At 45.9% G+C, this 19702-nt stretch overlaps 1 protein-coding gene across 1 annotated transcript in view; it reads left to right on the top strand.

Annotated features, from left to right (window-relative positions):
- SCN10A (sodium voltage-gated channel alpha subunit 10) overlaps window positions 1–19702 on the top strand; it is a gene marked incomplete at its 5' end in the record, with an annotated part of 75501 nt that overhangs the window by 16190 nt on the left and 39609 nt on the right. Inside the window, 11 exon segments of the mRNA XM_084902781.1 lie at window positions 2119–2247; window positions 2836–2927; window positions 4084–4268; window positions 4270–4279; window positions 4724–4787; window positions 6338–6479; window positions 6627–6824; window positions 7606–7776; window positions 12074–12355; window positions 14711–14822; window positions 19344–19582. Coding sequence (XP_084758907.1) covers window positions 2119–2247; window positions 2836–2927; window positions 4084–4268; window positions 4270–4279; window positions 4724–4787; window positions 6338–6479; window positions 6627–6824; window positions 7606–7776; window positions 12074–12355; window positions 14711–14822; window positions 19344–19582 — 1624 coding nt within the window.

The raw sequence follows: 19702 nt of genomic DNA, 5'->3' as shown, positions 1-19702 counted from the left end.
ATCTGTCCTTGTCTTCATCCTACCCGTAACAGTTGAGGTGGAGAAGAAGTTCTGCGTTAGAAATTATTTTCCTCAAAATGCGGAAGGCTTTGTTTCATTGTCTTATAACCTCCAAGATTGGAATGAAAAATAGGATGATATTTTGATTCTCGGTCCTTGGTGTGTGACCTGTGATTGTCACTCCTTCAGGAAGAGAGGCTTCTCTCTGCATCTTTGATGGTATGCCTTGATTTGAGCCTTTCATTCATCTTTTTTTCAATACTTGTGATCCTTCAGTTGGGGAAATTTTCTAAAATTATTTCTTTGGTGATTTTTCTTGTCTATTTCTTTCAAAACCTCCTATTATTTAGACATTGTAACTACTGCTCTGATTCTCTACTTTTGATGCGTTTTATCACCTCTTGTCCATTTCATTTTGTTCCACTTTTCTGAGGGATTTCCTCAATTTTATCTTCAGCCCTCCCCTTAATATTTTACTTTCCCCATGGCATTTTTTTATTTTAAAAGTTCTGTTTCTTCTTTGAATATTCTTGTTTATTTCCTTCTGCCTTGTTTTATGTGTCCAGTTCCTTCTCATCTCTTAACTCTCTAAATTAGTAATGACAGGGTTTTGTTTTGTGTTTTCTTTATTTTTCTGCTCCCTGCATTGCCTCTTCTTCTCTTTCTTTCCTTTCCTTTTCTTTTATTCCTCTTTCCTGTTCGGTTTCTTTAATCTTTGGTATTAGAAGCATCCTTAAAAGTCCTGATGCTTGTTGGCTGGCTGTCCCTATGGAAAGTGCAGCATGCTGAGCTATTAACCTGACTAGCGGGCTTCTAGGAGCGGGCTGCGGGGAGGAAGCAGGTGGGTGGGTGGGTGGGGGGGGGTGTCTGCCTCTCAGTGTGCACGTTTTTCCTTTATCACCCTGCCTTGGTGTGCAATTCTCTCCCTGTGTTCACCTCGTGAGAGGATGAACATCCAATCCATCTCCAATGCATGGGTGGTGTGGAGTGGAATCGTACAAGCTCAGCTGCTTCTTGCAAAGACTTTCAAACTGTTCCAGCCCCTGCTTGCCACCCTCCCCCCACACCCCAGGGATTAGCGTCTCTAAGTCCCAAGCAGTTCTGCAGTGGGGATTGCTTTGCTTCTGGGAGCTCCCTACATACGACTAAGGTGCCAGCTTTCTTGGGTCTGCTCTGTCAGTGACCGCGTATCCACCTTCACGCTCACCTCCACAACGATGTTGCATTCTCTACTATCTTTGTCCTAGTGGGTTCCTGCTTTTAAAAAATTATTTTACTGTCATTTAAGAAGAATTTTAGAAAAGGTAGAGCTAAGTACCTATGTTCAAACAAGTCTTCCCCTTTTTAACACCAGTGTTTTATAACATAAAGCATTTAATGTATCCAAGATTATATGATTTAGGTGTGCATCTGGGTCCCTTTGGTCAGTGGTTCTAAAGGGTCGTTCCCTGGGCTGGCAGCATTAGCATCAGCTGGGAATTTGTACAAAAACACATTTGGGGGCCTTACTCCAGATTCACTTAGTTAAGGATGCTGGGGGGTGGTTTGGGTGGGAGCCCAGAAACCCATGTTTGAATGAGCCCTCCAGGTGCTTGCTCGAGTTTGAGAACCACTAACTGCAGGTGATGGAGGGATTCTGAGCATTTGAGAAACATCCCCCACCCCCTCCTTTCAGATCCAGCCAACAGAATGAAAGAGCAGGTTTGTGGTCATAGATGCTTTTTCCTCCATGACGCCCAGCTGTTTCCTGCCTTTTATGGCTTAGACTGGGATCCTGAGACTGGGCATGGCGTGAGAAGAAAAGACAGAGTAGAGAAGCTTTGGGGGGGGGGGGGGATATCGCAGGGTTAGGCCCTCTTCCACCTCTTCAGCCATCCACAGGTTAGAAGAGGAGCCTCCGGGAACCTGGAAACTTGGGGCGTCCATTGCCCCCCGCCTACCATCTGAGCAGCAAATACTGCCAATCGTCTTAACCACACACATTCGACCCATTCCTCTGAGTTCCTCTGTCTGCATCTTTCCTTCTTCCCTTTCCCACCTTGGGGGGGATCTTGGCAGGTTTTCCTTCGGAACCACCACAGCAGCTCTCCCTCTGAGCTCTTTCCACCCTCCCTCCAGGTATGTCTTCACCGTCATTTATACCTTTGAGGCCTTGATAAAGATAGTGGCAGGAGGATTTTGTCTCAATGAGTTCACCTACCTGCGAGATCCTTGGAACTGGCTGGATTTCAGCGTCATCACCCTGGCGTGAGTATTTCTCCGCCCTGATTTGGCACGTGTGCATGTGTGCGTGTGTGTGCACGCATGCGTGTGTGTGTGGGGGGGGCTGTGGGTGTGCCCAGGTTCACACTCTGGGGTCTTTCCTTATCTCTATCTAGCTTTCTCATTTGAAACTGCATGGCCTGGGAGTTTGTTGCCACAGACTGTGGCTTTCGGGGGTCACTTTCCAGGGTCAGTCCCATATCCTCAGGGACCTCAAATCTGAGCTGGTCACCGGCCTGTCAAAGTAGATTGACAGGCCAGTTCCCTAACAAGAATGTCTTTCCCTGAACAACCAGTGTCTGCGAAGGCTGGTTGGCCAAGCCCACATGCTTGAATACCCATCCATAGTGTAGCACAAGGCACCCTCTCGCCCCCAGCACATCTCAAAGGGGCCATTCGGAAAGGTGTTATGACAAAATTAAATCTGTTAGCATTGGTCTAGAGGTGGAAGTGCTATTAGACTCTCTGTTCTGGGTCCTTCATAAGCTCCCGTCACCTGTGTCCTTATCTATGCTGCATGCGTTCCCAGGGCTCCCTCCTTGCAGAGATGCTGACTGACTTCTGGTCCCATAGGTACATTAGCACAATGACAGATCTCCAGGGGATCTCAGGCCTGCGGACGTTCAGAGTTCTTAGAGCTTTAAAAACAGTCTCTGTGATTCCAGGTGAGCGGCTTTAACCAGCACATTTACTCACGGAGCACGTGCTGGTGTCCACAGCCTAGTGTCCCCCTTTGACTTTCACCAGAGCCCTATGGAGTTCCAGAGCTTGGCCCAGCCAACGTGGCTCAGTGGTTGAGCATTGACCTATGAACCAGAAGGTCACGTTCAATTCCCGGTCAGGGCACATGTTCAGGTTGGTGGCTCATCCCCAGGAGGAGAAATGCAGAAAGCATCTAATCAATGATTCTCTTTTATCATTATTCTCTCCCTCTCTCCCTCTCTCTTCCTTTCTGAAATCAATAAAATACATCCTTGCATATCTCCCTCTCTCTGTCTCTCTCTCTCTCTTTCTCTCTCTCTCTCTCTCTCTCTCTCTCTCTCTCTCTCTCTCTCTCTCTCTCACACACACACACACACACACACACACACACACAACATTCATATGTCCTCAGCCTCAAGCCTCTCCCAGGATATCAAGGTCAGTGTAGAAATACAGATGCCAAGTGACTGGAATAGTTAGGTGCCTCATGATTATCATGATAGGCACGATGCCTGGGATATAGCAGCACTCAACAATTCTTTTTTTAAAAAAGATAAATATCTTAGAAAAATGCTTTATTTTATTTATTTTTAATCCTCACCCGAGGATATTTTTCCATTGATTTTTAGGGAGAGTGGGAGAGAGGGAAAAACAGAGAGAAATGTGGATGTGAGAGAAACACATTGATTGGTTGCCTCCTGCATGAGCCCCGACCAGGGCCTGGGCTAGGGAGGAGCCTGTAACCAAGGCACAAGCCCATGACCGGAATCTAACCCGGGACCCTTCAGTCCACAGACCAATGCTCTGTCCACTGAGCCAAACCGGCTAGGGCTCAACAATTCTTTTTAAAATTGAATTGCTACTGTCAGGAATGTATTAGCCTTAAGATGATAAGAAATGCATTGCCTGGTATTGGTTGCTTCATCTTTACAATGGGATAATAATCTTTATTAAGTTCATTTGAAGAACTAGGGTTGGAACTGCCATAGAGTTTGTAAAATGCCTCGTGCCTGTACGCAGTGAGAGAGTCGGATGGCTAACATGTAGGTGTGCCAGGCACCTTGTGTGTTGTGTGTGGTGCCTTATCCATGTGAGAGTATTGCTGTCCTCTTCCCACAGGGCTGAAGGTCATCGTTGGGGCCCTGATCCACTCAGTGAAGAAGCTGGCGGATGTGACCATCCTCACCGTCTTCTGTCTGGGGGTCTTTGCCCTGGTGGGCCTGCAGCTCTTCAAGGGCAACCTCAAGAACAAATGTGTCAAGAATTGCACAGCTCTCAACGACACGGCCAATTACTCCTTGTATGAGAGACTCCCGTGGAATTTCTGCCATAATGACGAAGGTCTGGTTGGCAAGGGGTGTGAAACCCCTGCATTCCTATAGAGACACGTATTTTGATTTCTCTGTTCTGCTCAAATGCTCTCCCAGAGCTACATTTTACTTTTGGGTTCCCTATTTCTGTTACCAAATGTCCCTTTTACAAAAACAAAACAAAAACAACAAAAACTAGGTATAAATCCAGAGGCAAGCCATGCTGCCTCTGCTGGGAGAGGCTTGAAGCTGAAGTCGCTGCTCAGCTTTTCTCCTCCCAGAGGGGCCTTTCTTCTTCCAAGTGTCCGGCCTGTCCTCTGAGAGCACATAGCCGAGGAAACTTACCTTGCTGGGGCGGAAGACGGACAGGTGCTGCCCTCACCCCCCAGGCTTGAGTTGAAGGGTTCAGAACCATCTGCAAAGCTTCCACTTCTCCCTTTCTTTTGCAGATGCCTTCATCAATAAGCCAGGCACTTCTGATCTCTTATTGTGCGGCAACGGAACTGATGCAGGGTGAGTGTCCAACCCGTGACATAGCTCCAACGCCCAACAATCCTTTCTCCTTGTCATCAGCATTTTCTTTTTCTCTCTCTCTCTCTCTCTTTTTTTTTTTCCCAAATATATGTTTTATTGATTTCAGAGAGGAAGGGGGAGGGAGAGAGAGATAGAAACATCAGTGATGAGAGAGAATTACTGATTGGCTGCCTCCTGCACACCCCCTCCCCATGGAGGATTGAGCCTGCTACCCAGGCATGTGCACTGGCCAGGAATCGAACCATGACCTCCTGGTTCATAGGTCTTCGCTCAACCATTGAGCCATGTCAGTTGGGCATCATGAGCATTTTCTAGGCAGAGACTGGGTTACAGGTCCTAAAGGAAATGAGGAAATGATTAAGTCATGGCTTCTGCCATTCCCAAGGCTATGGGAGAGAGTGTACAAGTTAGCTTCTGCTGTGTAACAACAATCCCAAGATTTTGTAGCTTAAAATACCAGCCATTTATTTAGCTCAGGATTCTACACATCAGCATGTTGTGCTGAGATCAGTGTGGTGTTCTTCTGGCATTGACTGGGTTCATTCATGCATATTCAGGGGCAGATTAGCTGGAGACCAGCTGATCTAAGATGGCCTCAGCTGGAGTGGCTGGTCTCTGCTCCATGTGGTCTCTCATCCACCCAAGGTTAGCCTGGGCTTATTCTCATGTCAGAGTCAGGGTTCTGAGAGAAAGAGTGAAAGTATAAATGGTCTCTTGAGGCTCAGAACTGGAACAGTGTAACTTCTACTGCATTCTATTGACCAAAGCAAGTCAAAGGTCAGTCCAGATCCAAAAATTAGAGAAACAGACTCTACCTTTTGGTAGGAGTAGCTGCAACATCATATTGCAAAGGAGTGTGGACACAGGGAGGAAAATAACTGTGGCCATTTTAAAAAAATGTATTTTATTGATTTTTTACAGAAAGGAAGGGAAAGGGATAAAGAATTAGAAACATTGATGAGAGAGAAATATCGATCAGCTGCACCCTGTTTATTGTGGACAAGGCAGCTGCCTCCTGCATACCCACTACTGGGGATGTGCACACAACCAAGGTACATGCTCTTGACCAGAATCAAACCTGAGACCCTTCAGTCTGCAGGTCAATGCTCTATCCACGGAGCCAAACTGGTTAGGGCAGTTGTGGCCATTTTTATAAGCAATCTACCCCAGGAGGGAACTCATATATTATTAAATATGTTTTGTATCAAATGCTCCACATTTAATTATCACATAGGTTTCATTATTCTCGCATAACAGAGAAAGAAGCACATGCATCAGACTTTGTCATTTCAAATCTTCCAGAGGCCAGACACATAACAACAAAAGAGAGGAGCGGGCTGAGTGGGACCCATGGCAATGAGAGTTCATGCTCCATCTAAAGGGGCAGCCACTGCTCAGTGCAGCCTTTGGTTGCCATGAGAGCCCACTACTCCCAACTCTTCCAACTGTTAAAAGAGAAATAGGACATTATGATTTTTATGTGAAATCTCCCAACTACCAATTGATGACCTTCTCTGCTCTTGCTGCAGCCACTGCCCTGAAGGTTATTTCTGCCTGAAATTACCTGGCAATCCAGATTTTAACTACACCAGCTTTGATTCCTTCGATTGGGCTTTCCTCTCACTGTTCCGCCTCATGACACAGGATTCCTGGGAACGCCTCTACCAGCAGGTATTGATCTGCATGTCCCCACTCAGACTTGGTTGAAGGCGGAGGGGTCAGCTTCAACATGGCTACATATTTCCTGGAGGAACCTGGCAATGTCAGGGGCCCATCTACTCTGGGCACATGTCTCTCTTCTTTCTCTTGAATCTGCAGACCCTGAGGGCTTCTGGAAAATTCTATATGCTCTTTTTTGTGCTTGTCATCTTCCTGGTATCTTTCTACCTGGTCAACTTGATTTTGGCTGTCGTCACCATGGCATATGAGGAGCAGAACAAAGCAACCATGGATGAAATTGAAGCCAAGGAGAAGAAGTTCCAGGAGGCCCTCGAGATGCTCCAAAAGGAGCATGAGGTCTGTGAGGGGTGGAAGCTTTGTAAAGTCTGTTGCAGGCTGTAAAATCTTAGGCAGAGGTTTGGGCCAATCCCTTAGATTAAGGCTCTTATTCTTAGGAACTTCAGGAAGATTCACCTTGCCTCAGGGACTATCTTACATCAGGTTTTTGTAAAAAAAAAAAAAAAAAAAAAAAAAAAAAGAAAAAGAAAAAGAAAAGAAGAAGAAGAAGAAGAAGAACCCAAGTGAAGAAGTTAGGTAAGTGGTTTATTGAGGGGTGCCCTGAGAAGAAGGAGAGTGAAGGAAGTAGGATAGGGTAGGGGAAGAATTAAATGAGAAACTAGCCTCAGCTAGAGACTGCATTTGGTCTGATCCCATGGGAACTCTGGGGCATGCTTGTATCACAGAGTTAGTCCTACTAACTTGAAGCAAGAGGGCTAGCCTTTTGTACCCTCACACCTGCCCCAGCCAGATGTACAATCAAGGGAAACTTTCTGCAGAACGCTGCAGCTGTGAGCCATTAGCAGCGAACACTCCAGCACTCAGCTGGAGATGAGTGTCCTGACCAGGTCAAAGGGATCCGGACAGGTCATCAATAGGGTCTCCTCCACAGTGTGAATGAGGAAGGTGACCCGGAGGTCGCTCTTTGTGCCATGTCTCAATCCCACCATCACCCGAGTCCTCATCCTGACTTCCTCTGGTTCAGACGCATTCACCTCTGTGATACCCCATGTCTGGGGGACACATATATTCTAAGCTCAACCAGATACTGTTGGCTGCAGCTGCTTTTCTCTCTCCTCAGGTGCTGGCAGCAATGGGGATTGACACCGCCTCTCTCCACTCCCACAGTGGATCCCCTTTAGCCTCCAAAAGAGCCAACGAAAAAAGGCACAGAATGAAGCCAAAGGTGTCAGATGGCTCCACAGATGACAATAAATCACCACAATCTGACCCTTACAACCAACGCAGGATGGTAAGGGGCTCAGGTTTGTGCTCTGAAGAGTACCCACCTTTGCAGCTGTTGTCAACAGTAGGTTTGTAACAGGAAGCTAGCTGGAGGCACAGACATTGGGAGGCTGTTTTAGTAATCCAGGCCCCAAATTTGTGACCTATACTAGGGCAGGGTCATTATGGATGGGAAAAGAAGGTGGGTTATAAAGACTTTGATGGGTAGGGATGGAATCAACAAGACTGGGACTGTGGAATGTGGGAAAAGTTGAGTTCAAAATGACTCCCAGGTTTCAAGCTTGGGCAATTAGGTGGGTGGTGATTCTAAGTCAGGAGCACTGGAGGAAGAAGCTAAGTGTGTTGAAAAGTGGTGAGCCCATATTGGACATGATATCTTTAAGGTGTCTGTGGACCTGTGGTCATCCTGTGTCAGCTTCCTTCTGACTCACTGTCAGCAACTCTGTTACCGGGAGGGTGTTTCTTGTCCGTGGTGCTGAAATCACTTGCAAGTTTCTTTTCTGACCTCATGCCTCAGCGCCTACAGCTCAAATACCTATCTATTGTTGGCACAGAAGATCCCAGCACCCATCCATCTCTGTGATAGTGTCCAGTCTAGGAATAACTTGAGTACATCACTGTAGATCCTGTAGCAATTCTGCCCCACAGCAAGCCTCTACCTCCCACTCTAAGATTCACAGTACTCACCCCAAGTTTCCTCCTACCACCTTCTCCCTTCAAAGTCCTGTGTAACCCACATATGCCCTTTTCACAGGCCTGAGAGATAATAACCCCTTTGTGGTACAATAGTACCCACTCTAGTACTATTGAATGGGAAAGGGGATAAAAATGGCTATTTGGGGGCCTTCTGACGGTTACTTCCTTCTCAATCTCTTGTGCTCATCTGAAGTATATTTTACTTTTTTGGAATACCATCTGTACAACCCTCAAACTTGTGTGTGCATATAAGCACACAGACACACTCACCTGCACACTGGCCTCAGAGACACCCATATTTTAGCATTTATCAGAGTTTGTGTCCTTCCCTTCCTTGCTCTTACTCTTGAGGAACACCTGGCACGCACATGGCACAGTTCAGAAGTTTCAAAGGGGATTTGACCAGGGATTTGACAATCAGGATGAATTGCAGCTTCAAGGAAATGTCAATGTTACTCTGAATTGGGCGTTAATTTTCCCCATAACTTAGCATCTGGATTTCCATTAATTGTTTGGTGTATGTGGTTATCTTTCCAGCTATGCTCCCCTTCCAAGGGAAAAAAGAGGAACTATGTGTTGTTCATGCAACAAGACTAGGTGGTTGGTATAAAGAGATTGCTAAAACGTGGTCTGTTTCCCAAGGACTTCCACTTGGATGGAGGTGACAGACATAAAAACAGACATATGTTAAATACTCTGTCAGGGACAAGTAAATGGTGTTTGGGAAATAGAAGAGGAAACACAGCTCTTACAGGATTGGGCTGTATCAGGAAAGGCTTCACTGGAAGAGAGACTAATTAAAATGATTAGTAAGTAGTGAGTAGGGGGTCCTCCAGTCACTGAGGACTAGAAGGGTTTGGGAGACATATTTTCCAGGCACAAAAAAGAACATGGACAAGCAAAGACAGGAAAATGCCATTTGGGTAATTCTTTAATGCTACCTAATTAATTAGAGGCCATTCAAGAAGGCACTCCCTTCCTCTTTTCCTAGGTATATTCATGTGGTAAATAGACCCTCGGCAGTTTTTATATAAGCCATTTTCTACTATCAGAAGTGAGAGGATTGTTGGAGATAGCTAGGAAAGGCACAGTCAAAGTCTCAGGAAACCCACAGGAAACTGGTTTGTCTGCTAGGCTGATGCATGTTATGATGAGTCTAATACTTAAAATCAGAAGTCACTGCTGCTCTGGCCTGTTTTGGTCAGTGATTAGAGCATTGGCCCAGGAACCAAAGGGTCTGGAGCTTGATTCCCAGTCAAGGGCACCTAAGTCAGTTGCAGGCTCAATTCCTGGCTCCAGTTGGGGTGTGTGCAGGAGGCAACCAATTGGTGTGTCTCTCTCTCATTGATATTTCTCTCTCTCTACCCCCTCTTCCCTCCACTCTCTCTAAAATAGTCAATGAAAAAAATATACTCAGATAAGGATTAACAAAACAAGAGAGAGAGAGAGAGAGAGAGAGAGAGAGGGAGAGGGAGAGGGAGAGAGAAGCTATTGCCCACAAAAGTTTAATTTTGAAATATTAATTGTTGGATAAGGAGGCATTGCCTATCAAATATGGGATCAAATTTTTCTTTCTCATTTCTTTATTTGTTTGCTTAATGCTCCAGTGCAGATAATGTGGTTGTCCAATCTTTAATAAGGATTTACTGACTCTGCTACTTTGCTTAAAAAATGAGAAGGATTTGTGGATTTTTATGAGTTCCATGTTCCTTGGACATACATTCTAGGCAAAGAGTGCTCTGTTTATAATATCAGGGTTTCAATGATGGTTGCTGAAACTTCTATGAGATAAGGGGATAAGTAAGGAGAATGCTAATGGACAAGATGTCTCAATTTTATTAGTTTAGCGTGTAAAAGGAATTCTTAATGTAAAATATGTCCAAAGCTGTAAATAATTTCTAAAGATTTTTTAAATTGATATTTACAGAGAGAGGATCGAGGAGGGAAAAAGAGAGAGAAACATTGATGTGAGTAAAACTAGCTGTCTCCTGCAAGACCCCCATCAGGGACTGAGTCTGCAATCTAGCCATGTTCCCCAACAGAGAACTGAACCAGCAACCCCTCAGTACCCGGGGCAATACCCAACCAACTGAGCCACGCAGGCCAGGACTATAGAAAATTTTTATGAGTTTATTTGAGCCAAATTAATGACAATTTCTGGAAAGCAAAATTCCCAACGGGTTGAGGAAATGCTCCTGAAAATGTCACTATTAACACTTATTTTATATATCAGTATCAAAGAGGATGAAGTAAGGGGGTTACATAAAATGGGTGAGAGATTAGGGAGGCAGGAGAAAGCAAAAATGGGAAAATGTCTGAGATTGGATAGAGAGTAAAATAAAGAGACACACACATACTTCTTTTACATTGGTGAATAAAGGGCAGTTAATATTTACAGCACATAGAGATGGTATGTGGGCGGGAGAACAAAATATCAATAAGGGGTTCTGTAGTCTCATATACTGGTGGGAGATTATGTCCTGAAAAGTCTGGAAAAGGGGAATTACCCTGACATTCCAAAAGCAAGTTATCATTGATGCAAAAAGATGATAGATAGGCTCAGTTACGGTAAAATTGACCTTTGTCAATGAAGACAGTGGCCTAGCACATGACTACCTGCCACAACTCACCTTTTGTTAGGAATTTTCATTTCAGACCATCCTATGTCATTACATTAGGCCTTCCATGCAGGCCACCCCTGAGCTTGTCAGGTTTGGTATGTGTCCCCTTTTTTGTCCACAGGAGTAAGGAAGGGGAAAATTTTCAGAGTTTGGTAGGTACTCAGTGTTTAGATTTTAGAAATAACTTATAGAACCTATGGACATAATTGATAACTTGTTATGGTCAGGTTCCCACGTTGGCCATGGGAACTAGCTCACCCAGCATCCTAACTCTCCAGGAGCTCTGGGCCTATGAATTAGTTCCTTTTTTCCTGGCACTGTAGGTCACACAATTCCCTCAGAGGCAGATTTTGATGGGAAATGTTTATTGATTTGGAGGAATGTCATTATTCTTCCAGGAAATTAGGCTGTAACTCTCCCTTCAATCTCCCCATTGTCGACTATTCAAAGTTTGCCTCAAGGGATCCTGGAAGCTTATTGCATTGCAAAGCTCTTGTCTTCTCCTTTGCCGCACATGTAGGCTGAATCTAATGAATTGTAGAACCTAATTTTCAGGCCATAAAGTGCACTGGGTCATTCAGCAACCATTTACCAAGCATGTTCCAGAACTAGTTCACATAGCAGAGTCTCCTCAGGTCACAACTTGCACGTGGAGCAGCCTGATAGTCAAAGGCTGGCAAACAGTCGACACATCTGATTGAACCACAAGGTTGTCCTCTAACATGTCCTTGGCCATGAGAACCTATTTGCTGATCTTAAGCACCCTGAAATCTGTCATCTCTCTTGGCTTTTTCCCAGGTTGTGTCAAGAATATTTTCCCCTGTTCTAGAATACCCAATAGATCTGTATCCTTCATTTGTTGCTAGATGGTCATGAGAATAAGGGCAGGGAAATTAGAGTGAGCAGAGCCAAGTGCTGGGCTCCAGATTGTCCTGCAGGGCAAGCGTCCAGCCTCCTCCTAACCTGTTCCTCTGGGGCAATGCCCAGTCTTTCCTAGGCCTCGCCTCTGGGAGACGCCGGGCTAGCCATGGCAGTGTGTTCCATTTCCGGGCCCCTGTCCGAGACGGTTCATTCCCTGATGGGGTCACAGATGATGGAGTCTTTGTTGGAGACCATGACAGCCATCGGGGCTCCCTGCTGTTGGGTGGGAGTACCAACCAACCAGGCCCTCTCCCTAAGAGCCCGCTGCCTCAACCCACCAACGCTGGATCAGGGCCTGGAGAGGATGGACACAGTGGTGAGCATGGACCCGGAGTCACAGAAGGCTCGGTGAGTCTGGGAGTGTTCTTTGGGGCTGCTCTCCAGTTAGAGGCCTTGGGATAAGACGTTCTGAGTGTCACCCATGAAAGGGTCCTTCAGACCTCATTCTGCCCAATGCCTCCCATTCACCCCCATTTTACTGACTGGGCAAGTGAGACCCAGAGAGAGAGGTTGGGTTTATCTGCGTTCAAACAGGTTTTCTGGTTTACTCTGTAAAGGGATACAGATTATTTTCCAGCTGATCCCATATTTTCTTCAGTGTTTCTCTGTTCCCACTTGCTACCACTGCTTTAGAGATAGGCCTGCTCACTCTCTGGATAAGTAAGAGAAAACTGGAAGATTCTCCTCCTCCCTGGGGCTCTGTGCAAATTACCCTGGACTTGGCTAATGGGACACAGAGAAATCCTAGCAGGTGCCCTGGACAGACCTGAGCAGAAGCAAAGTAAGCAACAGTGACTGAATGGTCAGCACTTTCAATAGAATAACCACAGAGTGTAATGCCAAGCCAGGGACTCCTCATTGGATTGGGAGCCGTGACAGAATGTGAGTTCACCATCCAGTTGCAGTAATGATGCGGCTAGTGTTTCTTGGTTGCCCTCGCTGGCTAGCTTTGGGCACAGAGCAGTTTGCAAACAAACTTGTGAGAAGACCACTGGATGGCTCCTCTGACTTGGATAAGTCTTACAGAGTTGCCTCAGCTGCATCTCTGATGGGATGCCAGCATGAAACAGATGAAGGAACCACTCCAACAGGCAAGAGTTTAGAGGAATACCTACAGGGGTGGGCGGGGCTTTGGGAGCTAAGAAGGAACCATGAGGCCCCTCGAGAACAGCACTATGGGAAGTTGTATGTGCCTAATGTGGAGGGACAAGGAAAAGGACCAGAATCAGGATCCGGCAAGAGCTACCGCTTTGTGTGGAGGCGGCTTCACAGAACTTGCCATCTCAGGTAGAGGATTACAGCCAGGGTCCAGCCACAGCCCGGCAGGGGGAAGCCAGAGGGTAGATCCAGGGCTCTTCTCCCCTTCCAGCCTCTGATCTCCTTTCTGTGCCTCCCATTGGTCAAACCCAATCAGAACCAGAGGGTGAGGATGATGCAGTGTGTACACAGGACAGGGCAGAGAAAAGAGAGAGGAGGTCTCTAAGGACCAACAGGAAACCCCAGCACAGAGTCCTGAAGTCAAAGCCAGTCTGCAGGGCCCCCTCAGGGGTGCTTAACCTTCTAGAAAATTCCCCATTAAAGAAACCTTATTATTGATCCCTAGATTACTACTTTCCTAGATATTCCAACTTGGATACATTTTTGATGCATTATTTGGCTTGTGCAGAATTAAGTGTTTAAGCCCTTCTGTGTCACACAAACCTGGGTTTCAATCACAACTGTGTCATTTACTAACTGAGTCACCTTTAGCAAGTCCCTTAAATTCTTTACGCCTCTGTGTCTCCCCTTGCAAAAGGCTTCTAAATAGCTAAAGGGTTCAATGGAATCATAAAGTGACTATATTTATATATTGTACATGAGTCTAACAAATAACTACAGCATCTGCTAGTATCTTTGGTTGAGCCCTCATGATTGGAAACTTTCTTTATATGTATTAAGCACTTACTATACACCTACATGCTTCAGCCATGGTCGGTGCTCAATAAATGCTTGCTGAATTTGGGTTCTGAATGGTTTGTGTGGTGCTCAATTGGCTGCTTTGGGCTTTGGACTCTCCACATTCTACGGGATGTGACTAGACTTCGGGTCCTAGCATAGGACCCGGACAGAACTTCTGATTGAAGGCCCAAAGAGGGAAAGCATCAAAAGGACTGTGAGAGATGATTGAAAACTGGACCATGGACACTCACAAATGTCCCTCAGAAAGAAAGAGGAACAGGGTTATAAGTGAGGAAGCAGGGTTATAAGTAGGGAGGGAAATGGGCCAATGAGAAGGGAAATGTCTATCATGGAGTAGTATACATATCATGCATATTCTGTGTAAATGTCATATGCACAGCCCAGAGGACATCTCATATGACTGCCTGGCCTGCTGCTCCTCTCTCTTTGGTAGAAGCCCTTCCCCACCCTGTCCCAGGGCAGGAGTTTGTAGAGCGTCAGGCGAGCCCAGGCCACTCTGTTGACTGCAGACCTTGGCTCGGGCTGCACCCCAGCTCTGTGTCCTGCTCGTCATGCTGGAGTTCTTACCCCAAGTTCAAGCAGCAGCCCAGTTTCTCTGAACGTGACTGCTGAGGGCCACAGCTTCACTGGGCAGCTCACAGCTACAAGAGACTGGCCAACAGAGGCTGAGTGAGCTCTCTTTGCCACTGAAAAACCATCAAGTCAAGTCTGGGGAGCGCCCTGACTCTGCTTGTGTCCCAGCAGGCATCTGAAGCAGGACAAAAGAAGGCTTTCTTATCAGCAGAATACTTGCATGAACCCTTCCGGATCCAAAGGGCAATGAGTGTGGTCAGTATCATGACCTCCGTCCTCGAGGGTAAGTGCTACTCATTGGAAATTCGCTGTCATGAGTCCCCATGTGAGCAGCGGGGTGGGGGTGGGGGGGCGGTGTGCCCCAACTTGGTGTCAAAGGCAAAGTGTTCTGTGTTCTGGGATCCTAAACATCTCTGTGTTCTGGGATCCTAAACACTTCTCTTTTTTCTGCCTTTGGCCATCACCCTTAGTCAATGTGGGGTTTTTGTAGTGTGGATAAGTTTTCAAATAGCCAATGTTAAAGGCAAACAGCTTGCTTTTTCATTTATTCCCCAGAACTCTTGAGCTTCTTCCTTCCCTCCTTTGTCATGTATTCACTCATCAGCAAAAGTTTGTTGAGCACCTGCTCTGTGGATGGCATTGTTCCAGGAGCTGAGAATTCCGTGGTCAACAAGCTAGAAACCCATCCTCATTGAATCTACATCCTGGGGCTGGGTTATACATATGATAAGCACAAATAGATATTCAGGTAGTGATAAGAAGTAAAAGAAAAATTGAAGGAGGTGGAGAATAAGGATTTAGAGAAGGGGATAAGTTTTTAAAAATATATTTTTATTGATTTCAGAGAGGGAGAGATAGAAACATCAATGATGAGAGAGAATCATTGATAGGCTGCCTCCTGCACACCCCCTACTGGGGATTGAGCCTGCAACCCAGGCATGTGCCCTTGACCAGAATTGATCCTAGGACCCTTTAGTCTGCAGGCCGACGCTCTATTCACTGAGTCAAACCAGTTAGAGCAGAAGGGGGCTATTTTAGATGGGTTGGTTGTGGAAGACTATTCTCCCTAAATAGACTAGAAATCTGAATAAAGTAAGGGAGTTTAAGTTCTCAGTCATGTGAGAACTTGGGAGAGAAGGTAACAGAAAGATGAAGAGCAAATGCAATGCATTTTGCAGGAATGAACAAAATGTGTGTCCTAAGAACAAAAGCAGTTTTGGTTGGATGAGATGCAATAGAGGGTAGTAAAGAATACAGATCCTATAGCCCAGCTGTCTGAGTTTGCATCCTGGCTCTGACACTTGTGGTAAGCTGTGCAATCTTGGGACTCCATTAACTGTTCTGGGCCTCAGTTTTCTCATCTGTAAAATAGTGAAAATATACAGTAGGCTACAAATTCCACAGGCCAGAGAGATATCTGTTTGGTTCACAGCTATATCTCCAGTACCTGGAATAGAAGTGCTGGCACATGGTAGGTGCTCAACAAATAGTTGTTGAATGAATAATAAATGATGGGGGGCGGGTAATAGTAATTTATAATGACCTGGATTGATAACAGGAATTGTCATATATTCTAAGGTAGGACAGACTTCTCAAGGAAGATACTATGAGAGTAGGTGAGGAAAGGCAGGAGAAATAATGACATTTTTCTGGGTAAAGGTGACCTCCGGTTAGGTCAAAGGTGTTTGCACATAGGGCAGATGAGTTGTGATCTTCTCTGGTTGACCATTATATCCTCTATACCCATGGAGTCCATGAAGGAAGCTTGATGCTGTCAGAATTATTATTGGATTTACAAAGTCCACCACTTTGGGAGTGATTGTGCCTGAGAAAGTTTGGCCCAAGCCAATAAGAACTTGGCAGCTCCCTGAAGTGGGGGAAGGTGAACCCCTACGCTTGGCATACAAGCTAACTTTTGACAGTTGTCCCAGCCAGAAGACCAGAGGCACAGCAGTGAGCACAGTCTAGTCTCTACCCTCATGCTGAGTCAGGGAGAAGGGAATGGAACAAGTTACTTCTGGGGTGCTGAGTGTCTTAAGAAGAAGTGCATGGTGCTAAGCAAGATGTGATAAATTTAGCCAGGGGTATTCCAGATAGGAAAAACACACACACACACACACACACACACAAAAAAAAAAAAAAAATACAGCAAAATCTCTGAAGCAAAAGACAGCATCACACTTGAAGAATTGAAAAAGCTTGTCGGAGCAGGAGCATAGAGAGCCAGGAAGAGAGGGCCTTAAAGTACATCTAGAGAGATGGACTGGGGCCAGACCCACAGGACTTCTTAGACCATATTAAGGATTTTGGACTTCATCCTAAGAGCAGTGAGGTGCCACTAACGGATTGGCACAGAGGCACTACATTTACATTTTATAAAGGTTACTCTGGATGCATGTAGAGAAGGGAATTAAGAGGGGAATGGCATTGGCAGGGGACCAGTTAGGAGGAAAGCAGGGAAACATGGCAGTGCCCGGACTCTGGGGTGGTGGCAGTGGGGATGATGGAAATGGAAGGATCTGAGAGCTATCTAAGAGGGCATAAGATTCAAGATTTAGTGGTTTACATGATTCTGGCATAAGCAACTGAAGGGATGCTGGTGCAGTGACATAAAGGGAACACTTTAGGGGGAGCAGGGGATTCACTGGGGAAAGATGAGAAAGGAGGATTGTGAGTTGAGTCTGTGACATATTGGGTTCCAGGAGCCCCTGAGACAGCCAGGCGGAGATGCCCAGGAGAAAGTCAGTTTTATGATAAATAGGTTTAGAGCTTAGAAGTTGAGAGTGACCTAGAGATGCATCATTGAAAGCAGTTGAATATAGGTGGTAATTTAGAAATGGTGCAAGTGGATGGGTGATGTTGAGGGAATCAAGTAAGATGAGAAGGTCTGGGAGAGAGTTCTAAGAAGCAACAACATTGAATGATTGAACAGAAGAAATGTAGTCAGTGGAGGAGGCTAAGAAGGAATGCCTAGGCAAAGAGAAGACCCGGGAGAACAGAACACAGAGCCAAAGGTCTAAATTCCTTCAAGAAGAACAAAAAGGTCAAAAGAGGCAAAGCTATAGAAACAAGGAGGATCGAGCCGCAAAAAAGTCCAGGGTTTTGGTCATGTGATGTCTTTGGTGATTGAGCAAGAGAGGATTCGTGGGGTAAGGGGGTGAGCAGAAGCCACATTGGAGGGAGGGATGAAGAATAAATGAGAGGTAAGGGAGTAAAAACAACTTTTTCAAGAAGTTTTTCTGTGAAGAGAAGGAGTTAGTAAAAATGACTCTATAGTGTAAGTAGAATTGAAGGAAGATTTTATTTTTTTTTATGTGGCTTTTAAAAAAAGAATATTTACATGCTAATAGAGATGGTGTGTAAGAATGGGAGAGATGGAACATAAAGGGAAGAGAGAGAATGTTCCATAAATGCTTGAAGTGGCTAGCAGGAGAGAATGCACAGGTGGAGACATTGGCTGTTAATAGGAGGGGGGGGGGGACATCTCTTTACTAATAACAGGAGGAAAGTTCTTTCTGGAATAGTTCTTTCGCAGAAGATTCTTTGTGGGAGGAACCCTGATCATTTACAAGCTAGCAAGTGCATAATTCTTTTAGCCTCTGTATCTCCCCAGACAGTCAAGAGCAGCAAAGTTGAGGCTGTTTACAAGGCTGAGTCTCTCTCTGTCCTGCCTCACAGACAGGCTATTTCCTGCCACAATGGTATCTCTGCAAGACTCCTCACTCAGCACTCCTTCCTGTGCTTCTTTTTAGTGCCAGAGAGAGGAGTAAAGGTTGGAGGAGAGAGGAGAAAGTGAGAAATAGTAGTCTGGGAGGCTGACTGCCTGGACTGAAATAGAGAAATGTGGCAGAATTTTTGGACAGTGACCAGCTGGGACTCATGAATCCCTAGTGGGACCAGCCAGCATAGTCAGGTACTTTCTGCATCCAGGTTCGGCTACTCAGGTGTGGAGTAGTCTGTGCATTGAGTCTATTCCAAGTTGGGGTTCTGCCAGATAAGTACAATACAATGAAGGGGGAGAGGGGCAAGGGAATTGCAGGTGTCTGCAAAGGAATAAACAGAGGGATGGACATGAACTCTAACTTAGATAAGTTGAGAAGTAAAGACATGACATAGGTGATGAGCAGTTAAAAAGTATAGGGTTTATGGCTTGGAGGACTAGATGGGGAGAGACTGGATTGGTGTTGCTGGACTGAAGGAACTTTAAAAACTAGGAAATAGTAATCAGAGAAAGGGAGGCTGAAGTGGAGATTGGAGGTAGTGGTTATTAGTAATGACAAGGTCTAGGGCAGCGGTTCTCAACCTGTGGATCGCAACCCCTTTGGGGGTCGAACGACCCTTCCACAGGGGTCACCCAAAGACCATCGGAAAACACAGATATTTACAATACGATTCATAACAGTAGCAAAATTACAGTTATAAAGTAGCAACGAAAATAATTTTATGGTTGGGGGTCACAACATGAGGAACTATATTAAAGGGTTGCGGCATTAGGAAGGTTGAGAACCACTTGTCCAGGGCAGTGGTCGGCAAACTCATTAGTCAACAGAGCCAAATACCAACAGCACAACGATTGACATTTCTTTGGAGAGCCAAATTTTTTAAATGTAAACTTCTTCTAATGCCACTTCTTCAAAATAGACTCACCCAGGCCGTGGTATTTTGTGGAAGAGCCACACTCAAGGGGTCAAAGAGCTGCATGTGGCTCGCGAGCTGCAGTTTGCCGACCACGGGTCTAGGGGATGGGGGTCTGGAGTGACTCCTGGCTGACAGCTGTCACTGACCGACTACACCTGTGATGCAGAACTCGAGGAATCGGAACAGAGGTGCCACCCCTGCTTGACCAGCTTGGCTCAGAAGTATCTGATCTGGGAGTGCAGCCCCTCGTGGCTGAAGTTCAAGGCCCTTCTGTTCAGGATTGTGACGGACCCCTTTGCGGAGCTCACCATCACCTTGTGCATCGTGGTGAACACGGTCTTCATGTCCATGGAGCACCACAACATGAGCCCCACTTTCGAAACCATGTTCTCCATAGGCAACATCGTGAGTGCCTGGCAGCCACCGCCGTGCCACCTCGGCCGGGGAGCTCTGGGTGGGGTGGCCACATGCCCCGGTTGATGGGAGCCTTGGTCTAGCTAACGGAGAGTGGAGGAGCAGTGCAGG

Source organism: Pipistrellus hanaki (genome assembly GCF_964339955.1).
Source record: "Pipistrellus hanaki genome assembly, chromosome: 13".
NCBI lineage: Eukaryota > Metazoa > Chordata > Mammalia > Chiroptera > Vespertilionidae > Pipistrellus > Pipistrellus hanaki.
This window is presented reverse-complemented; position numbering and strand designations above follow the sequence as displayed.